Source organism: Ischnura elegans, chromosome 9 (genome assembly GCF_921293095.1).
Source record: "Ischnura elegans chromosome 9, ioIscEleg1.1, whole genome shotgun sequence".
NCBI lineage: Eukaryota > Metazoa > Arthropoda > Insecta > Odonata > Coenagrionidae > Ischnura > Ischnura elegans.
The window spans coordinates 26,867,409-26,885,616 of NC_060254.1; the positions used below are offsets into that span (position 1 = coordinate 26,867,409).

Here is an 18,208-nt window from a genome sequence, read left to right on the forward strand (position 1 = left end):
CATACTTTTCCCTCCGAGGGAGGCGTTACCCTACCCCCCTCCATTCCTTACGACCTCCCCCTCCCACTTCTCCCCCTCCCAGCGACGCAGTCCCGTACGCACCAAAGTGCACGCTCCCCCATTCCCCCTTCACCGCACCCCATCCCCCTTCCGCCTTCTCTCCTCGGTGCGCCATCCGCCCCTCACCCCCACCCCGGCGTGTGTGACATCTCGGGGGGCAGAAGGAGCAGCCCCTAGGATGAGGCGGGGGCAGAATATAAGCACCACGCCCCGCGAGGCCCCTTCGATTCACTCCCGAGGAACAGACCGGAACGGACTAAGAGGATACCCTTCTCCACCACCCGGACTGCTCATCTATCTATCTCCATCCACTCACCAATATCCACGCAAAAAGGTAAGCAGTGATCCCAGCACAGCAGGGCTTTCTTATGTGTGACCAAGGGGACCGACTACATGGAAGAAGCACCAGTTCATTCCGTTTATTTTGCCGCTCTGGGCGCATTTAAATGCATAACCAACAAACCTGCTCAATAAGCACGTGGCATAGGTACTAGGACACCAGTAGTTAAGGAAATAGTAAAAAGGAAATACTCTGACGAAATCATTTAAGTGATTATTCTTCCAGGGAAAACGAATTCCCATACCTATCCATTCGGAAAAATATCTCCCTTTATTTATCGCTTCTGTCAGACCTGGAAATATAGTGGAGTTCTCATGTGATGCTCTCTGTGTCGCTCTAAAAAAAATTCTCCTCAATTTCTCAAGCAATAAGACTAGCGCGCAGCTTCCGAGTCTTAGGCGGCTCCCAGCATACCCCGTTTAACGTCTGTGTAAATCTTTCTGCACGCTCGTAAATCGGCTTTCAAAAATATCCGCAGACCGGCGACGTAAGCTCAACGATCCACTCATTTCCTAGATTTATTTTATAATGTTTAAAATCGCGAGGAAAAGCATGGAATAGTAATAATTTTGATAGAGCACACTATCATGAAGGTAAATGTGACAATTGGTTGATTGTTTTCAAAGGCGCAATACTACCACTGTAGAATTTTTGAATGTACTGAAACCCTCTATTTCTTATGCTCCCAATGCGAGAGTTGTGAATCATACATAACAATGAGCTCCCAATGCAATAATTTCACTTCTCCGTGGTTTTATTTTCACATATCCACCTGGACTTGCACCAAGTTCCTGACTCTTCATATGCCAATAGAAACATCACCTTTCATTCATCCCTCAAAAATATCACGCCTCCTTATTAGGCCAACCATTCCTATAGTCATTCCATATTCCGTTACTTAAATAACCTCAAGCGCTTAATTCCACGCACATTGGCAGGGGGAGTGCTATAGGGACAACCCCCGAAATTTGTTCAGTTCTCCCAAAAGTATTCCGCCCTGCCGTCTAAAATCAAAGTTATTCAGCGCATAATAATTTTCGCAAAAACATTTTCTTTTCATGAATGCACATTTCAACAATTTTGCGTGACTCTTCCAATGAAGGGAATGGTTGACTCGTTTTAGACTTCTCCTTATAACCGAAATAAATGTCTAGCCATGTGGCGTACGCGACCCTTCGATAGAACTAGGAAGTTGAACATTTTAAAAGGCAATCGACCACTTTTACATGGATATTATGGCATTGCAATCTGAGGATTGGTTTATTTTAGCTCTTTATTTCCCTACATTCTATTCGTTATTTTACTTCCCAAAAATTCTTCTTTTCCGTGTCCATTTCGGCTGGAGATAAAAATACTAGAGGGGAAAAATATAGTTCAATTTGCCAAGGTACTAGGCAATTGGGCTGGCATGATTGGGCTATGTACAAAGGATGCCCAAGCAAGTACTTAATAGCAAAATGGAGAGAGTCAGTAGAAGAGGTAGATCACCACTACGGAGATGTCTACAGGATGCCGAGGAGAATTTGAAGGCAATGGGAGTAATAATATGGAGGGAAAGAGCAAGAAGAAGAACGGTATGGAGGCATATAAATAATATAGGGAGCAAAAGCCCACACCGATCGGGCTGTAGAGCTGCAGATGATAATGGTTGCATAGATGCCTAGGCGTTAATGCGAATCGCAAAACATTTATTGGTCAATCTCTCGATAATAAGTTTAGCATGGAAGCTAAAGTGATGAATTCATATTTTTCGGCGTTAAGCTCGCATCCCGACGCAAGTGAAGGATTTTCAGTGCTCTTTATATTCGTATATCTCTATTATGTGGAAATAGTGCAGCACTCTCAGAGTTAAATGAGATATTCGATCCTTTTGCGCCTTTCGTTAAGAGCATTCAAATTCCGACACACGATTTATCGTCTTATTTCCTTCCATTACTCAATGGTGCAATGAACGTCATTATTTGTTGCCTCCTCTAAATACCAGACCTCTGGTTCCAGTAGAATATTTCTCCCCGTGTGATTCATGCGACGGAATGATGTAACTGGAGTCATTCAAGACAATCGGACAACAGCTCGAGGGAGTTGGAATGGACGGAGGAATGGTCGAAAGAAAACCAGTGACGACAGCCGTTGAAAATGGTGCCAAGGAATCATTGTTTCACGTCCCATCCGACAGACAGAATATTATGGTAATGGAGTACTGTGTAATAGCCACGGAATTTTCCTACCTATTGTATCCCCCGTAAAATATTTTTACTGATATCTCTCCGAGTGTTGAACTTTTATCAAATTTAGGAGTGGTCGGAATATATATTGACAGATGATTAAGGCTCGACTTACTTGATGTTTTTTTCACCGCAAATTAGCTTACACTTCGCACAAAAATTCTCACTAAATTGTGCTATTTTCCAGCCTTAATTAGTTCTTCATTAGACTAGCATGCATTTACACTCTAAAGCTTCATTAAGTCAACGCTTTAAATATAAATCGATTTCCTAACATAGTTTGCACAGAAGGGTTAGGCATTTTAGTCTGAGTGAAAATTGTTATGGCCATGTAAAATAAAAATTAATAGTGAAAAAATTTACATCGGGAAAAATGCATGCAAAGTTCGGGAGGGATAACGGTAATCAATGCGACGAAAAAATCCATTTTCGACGTGAGGGGGACAGGTAGGTGGAATGGGTCCATTTATACACAGTATTTCAATCCGCGATATCTGAATCAATTATTTAAAGGCAACCGGTAAAATTATCAAATTTGAGTTGCAACCAAACGTTGGAAACGGTCTATTCTTTACACCCTAAAATGTCACGAAGATAGCATAAGTTAAACAAGCATAGCGATAAAAGTTTTAAGGCAGTAAAACGTCATAAAAACACGACAATTCTGGCGTCTTTGGGTCTAGAATAGTATGAGGAGACGGACGTATTCTCATGGTCTGTAAATGGTTCGCTTTTGTTTCACATATTTACCAATTCATTTTTCTCAGACATCATGGACGTCATTTAAATTTGTTAACAGATTTTTTAGTTTGGAGTTAGATGTTTTTCTCCAAAAGTTGGCTCACAATTAATGGTGGCATTATCTATCAATTTTATGATTTTCATGCCATAAATAGTCCCTCATTTGAATGACGTACTGAAAATCTTACCCCCCCAAGTCTCAATGAGTTCCCAATGAAACCCATTAGGTGAGGAGATTAAACATTATGAGCGCGGAAAAATTACGAATTTAAGTTCGTTTGCATAAATTAAAGGTAACTTATAATGCTTTAATGGGATATTTGAATTATTTAGCGGGGATCATGCATTGCCGGTTAAAAACGGGAGAGGTCGCTACAATCCACGACGGATGAAATTCGACGATGAAATTTAATTCCGACGTAAGGGGCGTGCTACGAGGTTGGATAAACCTCAAAAGCGACTGCTTATTCCTGTGGCGTCTCTAAGGAGCACTGCCTGGATATGAACGCGGGAATTAGGGCCTACAGACCACTGCTATTCTCTGAACCGCAAGATAAATAAATATAGGAGTTTGATAAAAAAAATACAGACATTAGTTCCTGTCATTCTCTTTATTGGGAGATTTCCAGTTTTGTTGGCACGACTCAGGAAAGGGACGTGTGAACATTCGGGCGTTCATGTCTCCAGGGCCAGTCTTAGTGCGAGGACGTGATCACTGCGGAGCGATCACGGTTCGCTTTCGTGTCATTTCCTTTTCGGAGGCATTTTTATTTATTTCGGATAGGATGCATTCCTTTTCGATGATCGCACTTTGAAGACACCATTTTTTTTTCTTCTCCTGACGTCACAACAAGTGATTTGCCTCAGCAGTCACGGACGCCTCACACACCCTCCATTTTCGTCCATTCGACATTCGTACGTGCACGGTCAAAAGACGTGTCCCAAATATGTGTTGATTTGACAACGGTGCAGATGCCATATTTATAACTCGATAACGCTTCTTCAAAGTTCAACGGCTGTTGAGGTAGGCTGGGCTTCGGGAATTTTTAATCAGCCAACTATCTGCGTTCTCTCGCTAAAGTGGGAAGGAACCAATGAGGACAAAAATTTACACGTAAATGGCTGATTTATTTACGATTTACAGGGATTTTTAAATAAAATATATATGACGAGAAACCAAAAAAGAAAGAATTTAGCAATATCTACGAATAGATATATAAATATTGATATATTTCTTCCCACGATGACTCACACTTGGAGTTGGAGCTCGGAATGTTTCACCTTATTGAAATAATCCTCATAATTCTCAAAATTAACTTAAAACCTGGATTAGTGAATTAAATTACGAACTCAACCAGGAAAAATGCAGCAGGCTCACTGTAGATCACCACACTAGCGTATCAATATTTACTTTTCACATGAAATAATTAAATATTGATTCTAAGTAAATAAAAATTGGCCAAAAAATAAAAATCATTTGAATTTCTAATTTTCATCGAATGATTTCATGAACTTCTCTTTCGGTCGCAATACTCAATTCTTGGTTTCGGAAAGGCGATACTGTGTAGGTTGTCCAACCACACTTTTACTACCACTTATTCCATATTGACAGAATCCCTACGTCAAAGTCCACAAAATATTACTATCACAAGAGATATACTTTTCTTTCATTTTATTTTTGTAAAGATATACCATATTATTTATTAATTCTAGATTTTTATAACATTATACGGATATTCATCCTAGAACCGTGGTGGTCATCCACTGATACGATCCTTTTTTTGCCACTGACCAAAACGTTCCGAGTTCAAACCCCAGGTGCAGCCTCCGGGCACCCCAAACCACATATCCTCGCAATGTGAGGTAGCCCATTGGAATTAACCGCCCCCAACCCTGTTACCATACCTCACATTGTAAAAAAACCTGCCCAACACTAATAACTCTAATTATTTCCAGTTCATATCCACTGTCATAAGTACGTCTTACGTAATCGGGCAGATAAGCTTGAAGTTATCGTCTGTTTGCAAAAAAAGGTAGATATGAATTAGGCGTTATTTATTAAATAAAAAAATTGCCAGCGGACTTACTCCCCTGACTAGCTACAGGTCTTATTGTTGTTGTTTTAAATGACTAAAAGGGGGAATTGGAGTAATATATTTTCTGGCATAAGATAAGTATTATTCCTGACTTATCATTTCACGAATTTGCTGGTTTACTACGGTCACAATTCAGATCCCTCGGATTTCAAAGGCATAGATAGCGGAGCTTCCATCCTAATTACTCAATACTATTATGATGACTACGCCTAGTTATTTTCCTTAAAATCAATAAACGAGCAGTGATCACTTTCAAAGGTATCCTATGGAGTAGCTGTAGGAATCGAATGAATAATTAATTTTTGACTTTTCCACACAAAATTCGGGCTCGATCGCTAAGTAAGTGATTGAGCAAACTGTTGGGGTACGAACTTAGAGGATTTGCACATCTTCTGAGGAGTAAATGACCGATACACCGATCGAGGCATAAGAAGACAAGAGAGTCATTCTGCTCACGCCATCTTCCCTACCGTCTCCCCCATTAGAAGACCACTTCCGCAAAATACTCGCGGAGATAACGTGGACAACCCTTTTAGAGGGGCCCGGCGTCGCTGGGATAACTGCGCTCTGCACCACCCACTTCCCGTAGAGTTGCCGGCAGCACCCTGACCATTTGCAGACGAATTGACTAATCTTAGAACACGTGAGGTGAGCGCTACAGCCTAAATAGTGAAACAGAAAATTAGACCCCAATGGTCGTAACGCTAGGGTTCGCGTCCCAGGTACGATAAGAATTACTGTGTTGGTTTTGTGGAAGGGGAGGATTCGCAGCAGTGACCAATCCCAGACTATCAACTGAAAACCTTTTGCAACCGCTCTCTCAACTTCGAAGGAAACTTGAAATCCTCCGAATGTAATACAATACCATGTAGGAAATTGAAAGATTTGAGGCTTCCACGGTGATTAGCGTTGCGTAATGGTATATTCCAATGAAAATCTCTGCCAAAAATATTGAAGGAAAAGAGATTAGGTATTCAAATTACAATACCTGTAAAATAGGGTCAATTAGCTCCGTCGTGTAACTTTCAAAAAAATAAATTCACCTGCTCTCGTCCGACAGGTAGTATGTCGTCCCTTTCCCTGACGTAACTATAATTTAGTTTAAGTTACTTTAATACTTCCGTTAATTTACCCATCTATATTTTGTGAGCTGTAAAATATGAATATGCAGAGTGAAAGAATCATCTCGTATGTGAAATAAGGATTTCGTGTTATTTGTTGGAGAAGCAGGAGCAACAAACGTGAGGGTCGGATAAAATTCAGGGTTGCTCGTATCTACCCAGATTTCCAGGACCGATTCGCAGACCTCGACCCCTCTGCTTTGAAGAAACTGAACGAGTCTTGGCTCATTCTCAAGGCTCTTGGAGCGCATTTCAAAGACACCCGTCTCAGGCAAGAAGGGCAGCCTCCTTGCGAAATGAAGCGAGATATTTATGAGTGGATGAGTGAATGATTCAAGCATCTTGGAACCAAGTTAACGTGGACAAAAAGTTTAAACATGGTAAAATACTCAACTGAAAATATCAAGTACACTAGCATGCAACAACATGCAGCATTACCGTATAGTGTTGACATTCCAATACCAATTATGAGGATATGTAACCCACCAGACTTCCCTTTGCTACCACTAGGCTTCCATTTGTTAAACGACGGGAGAGTGATCTTAATGGTGATCCATCCTGCTGCATTGGCAAATGAACTTAAAATGCCGAAATCTTCATGGAACCACAGTTAATACACTCCATATCAACGACGCATGCTTACGATAGTAAATATATATTTATGAAGGAATTAGAAACTTACTGTGAGCAGAGCGTTTTCAATTTAATTAATAGTATTCAACTGATGAAACTGCAGTCAAAAAAGAGGATCTAAAAACAGATAGGCTACATCAATACAATGCAAAAATAACTTGACTTGTAACTTTAAAGTTTTTTGTCTTACCACAGTTCATGGATTAATGATTAGGAATATGTTCATGTATCAATATGGAATTACTCATGGAAGACGTTTGCATTTTTCCATGTGAATGATGCCAATATTAAATCATATAGGGTCGCGTATATGGACGTAGAAATGGAGAAAAATAAAATTTAAAAAGTTCATGCGGTATCCGGGATCTCTTAATATAAGTTCCTATACCTCATAAACTGCAATAATGCTTTGACTAACACGTTTTGATATAATTGATAGGTATTTTGAGGCTATATAATCATGCTGGTAGTTCAGTATTTAGGTAATGGACAGGAAAAGAGTGCATCGATGCAAAAAGGCAAAGTAATAAACGTCGAAGGATAGCAAAAGCAATTTGTGTTTCGCCACGTAAGTTTGCAAGCCTAATTAGCGTTCCAAGAAGAACTTTCTGTCGACTAATAGAGAATCATCAGAGTGATGCGCTAGCCACTAAATTTTTAGCATTAAAGAGCTTGCTTAGACTTTGACCTGAAGATTACGAGTATTAAATCAGGTAACTAATGAAGATAATTTTCAATAAGACTCTTCCTTTTCATATTGACGTGGCCTCCCCATACCGTTAGAGCAATATCCCGCAAAAGGTCAAGGAAGTTGTTGTTTTTAAATTATTTACAGGTAGGGCGGCTTTTATAGATTTTCTGGCCTTGGATAACTGTTATTTCTGACTCATCAATTCACTCCTTTACGGTTAGTGCGGTCATAATTCAGAGTCCTCAGGTTTTTAAGGCATAACAAAGATGTCATTCAAATTACTTAATACTATTGATGAATTCTTCGCGGGCTCTCAGCCAGGTTAATTTGGTTTATACGACAGAATTAACCTGGCTGATAACCTGAGAAAAATTCATCAATAGTATTCACCAGGATAAATTAAAATCGTTTATTACTCAATAACAATTTCATTATTACTCAGTAAGCGGTTATTTCATGATAACTCCTTGTTACTGAACGACCAGTAATTAATTTCAAAGGTTTGAAACGTGCCTCTAGAAATTGAATGGACTTTATTTATGGTCTAGCATTAAATCTCGGTGGTGAATTCAGATTTATGAAAAATATTTGAATTTAGAAGATTATTAGTCCTTAAATCCATCTTTGACGGAAAATATCGATGGCTAAGTTCTGCCAAGACGTATTTTAAATTCGGCCGGTTTGAGAGAAGTATCACAAAGTGTAATAACTTAAAAAAATAAAATACTAGCAAAAACCAACTCTTCGTTTGCAAATAAATGCTTCTTTTTCAGTTTTATGAACTTTTGGTTTTTATTTTCAGTGTACAAGTAAAAGAAATTATTCGTTTTTTTAGCTATCCTGAAATACGCGAGATACGAGATACGTTTTAGAGATACGTGTTGTTAGAATTTAGCCATCGATATGTATTTTTGCACGAGTGGGCAAATTTTACAATACAAAATATAATCAATGTCGAACAAAAATTTTGATAATATGGTCACAAATAAATAAGCCATTTATTTTTAAGAGTGGCATATCATGGCACTGGAAAGGGACACAAAAAAGTTTAACAACATATACTCCTCATATAAATAGAGATTGAAAATTAATGTGTCTAAACTTCTTCTCAGTATTTTGAGTTAACGTAAGCGACAAACTCCGAAGTATTGAAAGGATATTCTCGAATCTAAAAAAGTATATTTTTACGCTAACCGCTGATTTTAGCCACTTTAAAGAAAACATTTCGCAGAATTTCCGGAGAATTCTGGAGTAGTTTTCACACAAATACCATGTAAAATGTTAAATCATTCTTGTTTTAGGAGATTTTAACATTGACATTTTACGATTCGGTCCTACATATGATACAGCAAATACTTGACAAGACAATCAATGAGGTAGAGGTCTTACCAATAAACATCATAGTCACGATTGCTAGGCCGAGGTTGACACTCTGTTTTTAGTAATAGATTATTAGTTCCAGATCTTGTAATAACCATTTAAGACAACGATATCGTTTCTTGAATTTTAGAAGGAAACCTCTCATATTTAGATATAGTTACAATTATTTATCATCAACTAATATTTTTTTCAATAGCAATAATTTAATTTCTATATTTTCAGGAGGAATAAAGCTGTCCAAGATGAATAAATTCTTCGCCTTAACCTGTAAGTATAATAATTTTATGCCGAATCAAATCATGTGGAAAATTACAGTGAAAGTTGAGATTTAATCATTCTGATTTGTTTGAGAGCAGTGAGCATTTTGAAAATTTGCTAATTTACAGCAACATGAAAAATTATACATTTTTTAGCATCCATGGCACAGATGATAATTAAGTCTATTTTTTACCAAAGAATATGCGTGAACATTTTTGATTCTGGATAGGAAAAGTAGGATGCATGTATTACCTTTCACTTTTCAAAAGGTTAGCTGTGTCCAGTGAAAGCATTTTATTTTTTCCCTATCGATAAATCCATGCTAATATTCACATTAATATCACTTTCGCCTGCTATACGAGCATAAATTGGTTTTATCCACGACTTTCAATCGCATTTCTTTTTTGTTTTTTCAGTGACCCTGTTCCTCATTTCGAGTGCTGCAGCATATCCCAAGATTAGAGTAAGTGATATTTTTTCACTAATTTGAAAACTTTTCCACTGAATAACTTCGGTTCGGATAAACGATTAAGTGCAATTTCAAGATTTTAATTAAAAAGATATTTCAGATATAAATGCATTCAAAAAATTATTGACCGAATACAAAGTCTGAAGATCACATTTTAAAAATGTCATAAAAGATCCGAGTTTAACCATATTTTCGTCACCATGACTAGAATATTTCGACATCAAAAAGAATAACTATAGAAATATGTAATGCAAAATAATTAAATCTCCATGACCATATGATTGACTTCGAGGAAGGGGAATTTCATTTTTTTTGTTACGGCTGAGAAGTTAAATACTGGGAGAAATTAGGTATTCACACAGGGGCGGATTACTGTGAGTCATCCATGATTAAAGCACAAATGGTAATATCCACACTATTTTATTAGGAACACCTTGAAAATGACACCAAGTGTCGGAACCATGGTCGGTTAGGTGATAATAAAATAGAGTAGATATTACCATTTGTGCTTTTATCATGGATATATTATTCCACAAAATTAAGCCGGAAACGATTTTATACCGGATTACTGTGAGGTTGTTTTTTTAGGGGGGTTCATTCGTGTCACCTTGGTCGTATGTAATACCTTTAAGGGACAATGAATCTGCCGCCTGATAAGGGCAGAAAACTGGCTTCTAGGTATTAAACAAGTATTTTAAGAGATTTTTATTATTCTGGTGAAATAAAAACTTTCATTTGATAGCTACCCTAAATACGCCACTTATTTCAAACAAAGTACTCGATTCCATAGTACATTGGCGAATATTTTCTTCCTGCCTCGTCGCCTCTCCGTTGCTTCTCCATCACATCTTCATCCTCTAAATACTCGCAACAAACATCGAAAAGTAGCGTTACCCGGATCGCCTCCAAATAGTTTACCATGAATACCTTTCACCTCCCAATTTCATCTTTATCATTATCCTTCCATGACTTAATGAAACTTCCGAAAAGTATCATTCGATAACGACGTAACATTGAAGGAACCCAGGCCACGTGATGCTTCTGAAGTGTAATCTCGAAAAAGTGAATAAAGCGAGGATTTTACCATTTACATCTAACATTTGATTTAGTCACATAAGAATTTACGACGTTTGGCTTGTGACTCGAAAACATTATTGGATAAAAATCAATTCTACCTTCATGATTGGATTATTTTGTTTTCGTCACCAAACTTCATTCCAATGTTAATGTGCACGAATGCACCAAGTATTGTCGAAATTTCGTCATATCTGCCGCCCTCATCCATCTCTCAGTACTATTCACCAAACAGAAGTTACCAGCAGAGGCTGTAAAAAGGGTGATTTATTATTGTCATTAAATTATAATCAAGTTATACCAGAAAAAATAGGAAAATCAGATATCAATGAAACCGCAAAACGCCAATAACAGATAGATATTTCATCATAGTCTTCTCTTACAGCAAGATAGAGCTCTCCAGGAGATTTATTCCGCTTCCAAGAAATGCATAATCGATGCAATATAAAAGGTTTTGCGCGCATTAAATGTCCGCGAACGATTGATTCTGAGGAAGACACAAAACATCCCTGACCTCGACGGCAAAAAATGACAACAATGTAGTGTCACGCTCGCTGTAGCCTTAACTGATCCCGATAGACACCGTCATCGAATGACGATCTTTTTGCAAGGAAAACCCGCTTTGAATCTCAAACATACCATCTGGACGCATCGTACAAATTTACATAGCGGAGAATTGACGGGTGAAGCGAATTGTAGGGAGAGCGGGTGCATTCTGCATTCCGTCTGGTGTGTGCGATTTTCAATATCCATTGCAGCGCCTTTGACTTCACAATAAGAAGATGAGGGCTCGGTATATTTTGCTGTAGACAACCCAAGGACGAAGCAATAATGTCCTTGCAAGCTGTATGAATAAAACAACTCCATGCAACGCTTGGTGTCCCTTCAAACTCTCGTCAATTTATGTGACAGAGTTTCGAAATAGCTTGTATGCGTTTTTTTCTTCGCTTTACGCTTATTCACGGCAGCGCTAATGGATCGAACGCTTTCCTTTTTTTTTTAGTAAAAATTATTCACTCACTCAGTGATTAAACTCGAAGGTTAGGTGGGATTGGTGAAGGTGGATCATGGGCAAATTTAAGTCGTTCTTTTCTAGGGGTAGGGGAAATTTAGGGTATTTACTTCGCTCAGCGCATTGGTGGTACGAATTACTTCACAGCGATAATGCGTTGGAGGTCTTATATGCGTATAAAAGCAAGCTTTTAGATGTCCATAAATTAATTTTTAACATTATACTTATATTCAATCTATTCATTCTATTAAAAAATTTCCAGGTGGGGGGAGCACATCCCTCATGATTCGCCACTGAGGTAGAGCTCACTGCAAATTAAGCCACAAGCCTGTAAATATTCATTTAGGTTAGAGGGGTCAGTTTCTTTCACTGTGGCACCTCGCCCTGGGAGAATTTCAGTTTAGGGTTTCCGAATGATGAATCCTGGGAGCAAGGTGACCCAGGTGGCGGAGCGTTGGATCTGAAGGTCCTTGGTTTAACTCCCGGGTGAAGCCTCATGCTATCCCCAAACCAAACTTTGGGTTGAACCAATAAGTGAGTGGCTGCAGTATTTACATCAGCCGAAAATTGAATTTAAGGCACTAGATTTTCGAGATACCGTAATTTTATAAGGAAGCTTAGTAATTTTTATCAAGGACTTTGTTTGCATCCTAAGAACAGAGATTTTTGAGTTCCTGGCAGGGAATTTTCAATTGTACAGTGAACGATGTGGTTAGCGTATGTAATTTTTTCTTTACTCGTAAGTTAGGTAAAAAGCTACATCATACCGGCGAAAAATTTCGACTCCTAAATCCTCACATGATATATCACAAGAAGATTTCTTGCAATAAATTCACAATTGAAATGACTTGATGAGCAATAAAGAATAATGAATTAGTGAAACAATTAAAACTCAGCATATTTAAAAACCTGCAACGAAATATTGACTAAAGCAAACGAGCCATTGGATTTCAATTGTAAAAATAAAATAATTAGGGAATGATGGAGTAAAAAACGTGTAGATAGTGTCAACAAAAATTTGCCATCTTTGTTGCTCAAACGGTCGACCCGGGGACACTAATATGCCATTGTCCATATCTCACTTCACTAGAGAACCATGCTCCAAATCAATAGTTCTGATAAATCGATTCCTCACTTCAATTTCCCTTGTAAGCAGATCTTTCTTTTTGTGGAATGCGCTCATTGCCTGGGCTATTCTGCTGATCATTTCTTTCTTGCTTCTCCCATCGCTAGATATCCCACCCCCCACATTCAACAGAATACATCCCCCTTTTCCAGTTTTTGTTTCTCAACTTTAATGTCTTCACTTCTTTTCTACCGCATACTTTTATTTGCGCTTATTATCAGCTGATATTGACCCATTATCCTATTCACTTGGATTTGTACGATGTTTTTTTCACTAATTTTTAATTCACTTGGCATTCTTTTAAAATGAAAGTTAGGATCCTCCACTATCTAATCACGCAAACGATGTTCTACAGTTCCTCAAAGCGTTCAAAATAGGGTAATTTCCTTCATCAAACAAACAAAAGGAATTGAACGCGATTCGTTACCCACAATTAGTGTATTCATAATATACAAATTATTTGGTTTTAGAAATCCTAGTTTAGACGAATGGCAAATGGTCAATTTTAAACTATAAATTGGCAGAAATGCTGTATGTGAGCAACTCCTCAAATAAATTTTAACCTCATTTGAAAAAGGCCAGATTGGCGCTCATGCGATGCCACTCCACGTAACGTCACAGGGACCTAGATGCTATACGAGTAGTCAGGAGTTTTACATCGTCTAAGATTACCAATGCATGCATGAGGCACAGAGCTAAGGCGTACATAGCCTCATAACATCTCTTAATAATCACCTATTAAAATCGCCTATGGTCGGAAAGTTTCTTTCATTTTATAGGGTATTCATAATCCTTGTTTGAGCTAAGCGCTACCTGCTAGCAGGGTACTCTGCTACCCGCTAGTAGCCTGTATCGTATCGGCGCTCATAGCCAAGGTGGCCTCACACGGCGGCATCTGGAACCAGAATGACGTCGTACGGGCTTTTCCCAGCATTCATACTTAGCCGTCGCGTTTTCGCGCACTTGAAAATTTTCACTTTTCATTTAATCGCGAAAAATTTATATCGTCATTTAAAAGCGTGAAATACGTACTCCAGGAGTGATAATCTTTCGAATTAGGCAATAAAAAATAATAGAAAACCACCTTATTGTTTTCAGGTTGCGCGGCAAGTGTCTCGAGGTCCGGCGAGGATCCCGCAGCCCGTGCATTCGGAGGTGAAGTCTCTGGGGCGGGCGATCGAGGGCGAGACGGAGCTGGACTACGGCAGCGAGAACAGTTTGAGCGATGATGGAGAGGAAGTGGACGCCCCGACTTATGGCAACAGCATCGAGGAGCAGATGGGACTGCCCAGCAACGCCACCTCCATCCGCGTCGACATCTCCAACAACTTCCAGTGCGAGGGAAGGAACTACGGCTTCTACGCCGATGTGGACAACGACTGTCAACTTTTCCACGTGTGCCTGCCCGTCCAAATGCAGGACGGCAACGAGTTCACGTTGAAGTGGAGCTTCATCTGTCCCGGCGAGACCATCTTCAACCAGGTGAACAGAGAATGCTCACAGGAGCAGGCTCGCAGAGATTAATTTGTTTCTGCGGTGTGGTAATCCTGCTGCCTTCTGTGGTGTAGTAAAAGTGGTAATCGGTTTGCCTGTAGTGATGTTTTGTTGGCAATTATCACGCATTTGAGTAGCATACATGTCATTAAGTCAGCGAATAATTTTGTTAGCATAATGCTTAAAGCTAAATTTGTCATTGGAGAGACCATATTGAATCAGGTGAGCAGTCAGCGATTCTAAAATGCAGAGCACAGACTGTTCTGAGTTATTTCAATAAGTAGACAAAACTATACATAAAGCATTTAAATAAAAAAAACAAGTATCTTATAAAAAGGGAACCTGCCCTAATTAATGCATATTCGCGACATTGCATTGGAAAATTATAAAAATTTGTAATAAATCAAAATTCGAGGAACCTATCATTGGCTGTGATGGAGTAAACATATAAAGATAATACAGGTCTGGCTAGAGGAGATTGACCCTGACATTTAGCTTACAACAGAGGAATCGTAATGATTATGGTTTTAAAGTATTTTAAGGTAAAAGTTAATGATATGGCCTCTGGGGAAGTAGCGATCACCATACCAGCTGCCAAAAGCCACAAGATTTATGGATAGATTAACGGTCAACTGTAACTTTCCACTCAGCAATTTTAATGTTTCTTTCATTTAGACAATTTTGATCAGAGATTATATACAGCTAAGAACAGCAGAATTCTTCGCTTAATATCAAACCACCCACACTGCCAGGAAAACGATCTTGTTCCTAAAAACTACTTACTGGAACTTTCTCTTTCAATTTAGCACTTATCGCATACTCATCACGAGTCCTCTGAACTTAATGAATAGCAGTTAAAACACGTCGTTGTTATTCAAGGGTGAACTGGATATAATTCTCATCAATTTCTGTGAGTTATCTCAAAATGTTTATCCATAACTCTGGAATTCCTTGATATATTTTTCAGTATAATTTAAGAAAAACTTATGCCTTTCATTCTTTGCCTTATGTGGATGTGAAATTTTTCTGACCTTATCTTATTATAACAAGAATTACTTTCATGATGAGCACTTTCGTTAACATCGATATTTTAATCTTTTTACTTGAGTTGCCCTGCGGTAACACTAAATAGGCATTTTATACATACCTCAGATAAAGTGACTCAATTATGGCCTGGACTTTTATAAAATAAATCAAAATATGATTTTTACGTAAAGAGTCTGAGAGGTTATCACTGAGTCTGAGAGGTTGATACAGGCACTGATTTTTAAATCCAAGCTATTTTCTTGTTTTCCATGATTAAAATTTTTAAGTTAGGCCGAATAGTATCCTTTTTCTTGCAGTCCTTGGTATGAAATAAGTTTATAAAATCCTAAGACAGGTTGCGACATTTCAATGAATATTTCGTAGGTTTCTTTTCTGAGATGAAACTTTAAATATTTATGGCAGTCTGAAAGTTAAAACAAGCATAAAATAGGCTTACATGCAGTTTAAGTCCAAAAAGAGAATTCAGTTTTCTATTGAAAATATTGAAGATAGTTACTCTATCCTTTACGATACCCTGGACTGATTTTCTTATCTTAACTTACTGGGCTGTCAAATTTCGTCATTGAGCTGTTTCACCTGTGACGAAGGAGAAAAAGTATTTGCAATGCTGTGAACATATTTGCACAAATTCGAAGGTCTCAAGCAAATAGATATATCTTGAAAATCTCAGGATGAGCAAAGCAAAATTTACTTGAATCTTAAATATTTAAAAATTATGTCCAAGAAAACAATGGAAAGATAAAATTATCAAATTGGAGATGTTGTCAAATGCCAACTTCAGTGTACTAAATGTACCATGAAAATTTCAAGATGATTACATATGAATTAAGCGAGTAGTAATTCACCAAAAAAGACTAGCCCAGCAGGCAAGCGTTTTATTAAAACCCTCTAATGCCGAATCTTTCTGATGCACCTTTGTTTTTCCTCCGTAGGAAACCTTCACGTGCGCGCGCATGGAGGACTCCGTGGCGTGCGCTGACGCTCCGCAGTTCTACCGCCTCAACGACAACTTCGGCCAGGCGGTGACCACCGAAAGGGACATCGAAGACGCGTCCGAGAGCCCATCCGAGTTCGGCGACCCTGAGGCCGTGGAAGTAGAGGCTGCCGACGAGGACGACACCATCGAGGTGTCCACGATGGAGGGCAAGCGGCCGCTCATCCAGCAGTACCTGAGGAGACAGCCACCCCTCAAGTTCGGCCACAGGCACTGAACACGCTCTTGGAGACCTCAACGCTCGACCGCAGCCGTAGGAATCACTTAGGCTTGTTCGATGGATCGATAAATCGAAATCAACCTCGATTGTTAGAAATCATCGAAGACATCTTGGCCCGTAATGTTAAGGATAAATTTGTAAAGATGGTAGAAAAGTTCGATAGCTTATCGATTGTTTATGATTAACTTACTGTCAATAGCCAAAAGATGTCCACAGTCACGTCAATGGTCTTGACAATTGGCCATATCATCGACAATCGATAGGCAATCGGTTCAATATTGAAGTTTGTGTAGCGTTCGATAACGAAAAAAGTAATGCAATACTAATATGGGCATTGCGATGAATTTCAGCCATTCAAAATTGATAGTATTTATCACCCATCGAACAAGCCTAAATTAAAAGGGATCGCGAGACTTCTTGAAGTAATCCAACAAGTACCGCGACACCTATATGTGTTTTCCGGCGGGTGTGAACGCCGTCGACCGTCCTCTTAAGCCTCTGGAGACCTCTGGGCGACCCATTGTGGATGTAGATTCATTCACAGACGAGCGGCGTCGATTTCCGCGAACGCACTCGACGCCAACCCCGTCACGCGACGGTCGTCAACTTCCCGAATGAGTCTCCACATCCATTGCTTGCCCAGGTCTCGCACGATAAAAGGCCGCTCAACACATAAGACTGAGCAATTAAATCGTTTCATTGGTCAAATAGATTGTCCGTTCCGGTTCAGTCAATTTACCGTGAAAGACATAAAATGAGAAAAGCACGAATGTAAAAAATGGCGTTGTTTAATTAATATGTAAAATTGTGAGATTGCTCTTCTGCATTTAATATTATTTTTCAAATCAAAATTACCCTGGATGTAAAAGATTTATGATCAAAAAGACTAGTTTTACTGATAATGGATTGAAATAATTGCTGAAATTTAAATGAATGATTTAAGGTAAGGCCCTATTCATAGGTGCAAATCCGATTATCAAGGCAAAATTCAACACAAAACCACCCATTGCGTTTCTGGAAAACATCACGAGTTGGCCAAGATAAAAGTTTTTGCATTATATTTAAAGTGATTTTGTAGCTTTAAACTGGTTAATGAGTAAAAAAATTGGCTTTACCAGAAAGCATGTCATTCATTTATCATCAATGACAAAAAGTTTACATAAGACTTTCATTATTTCATGTTGCACTTTTCCAAAGATTTGGACATTAAAAGTGACTAAAACATAA

The 18,208-nt window shown here is 38.7% G+C and overlaps 1 protein-coding gene across 1 annotated transcript; it reads left to right on the forward strand.

The window, feature by feature from the left end:
- Window positions 1-238: 238 nt before the first annotated feature.
- LOC124165693 lies at window positions 239-18,208 on the forward strand. The gene is made up of 5 exons (XM_046543177.1): window positions 239-394; window positions 9,510-9,554; window positions 9,962-10,008; window positions 14,325-14,708; window positions 16,700-18,208. The coding sequence occupies exons 2-5, from the start codon at window positions 9,530-9,532 to the stop codon at window positions 16,976-16,978; spliced, it is 735 nt and encodes a 244-aa protein (XP_046399133.1). The 5' UTR covers window positions 239-394; window positions 9,510-9,529; the 3' UTR covers window positions 16,979-18,208.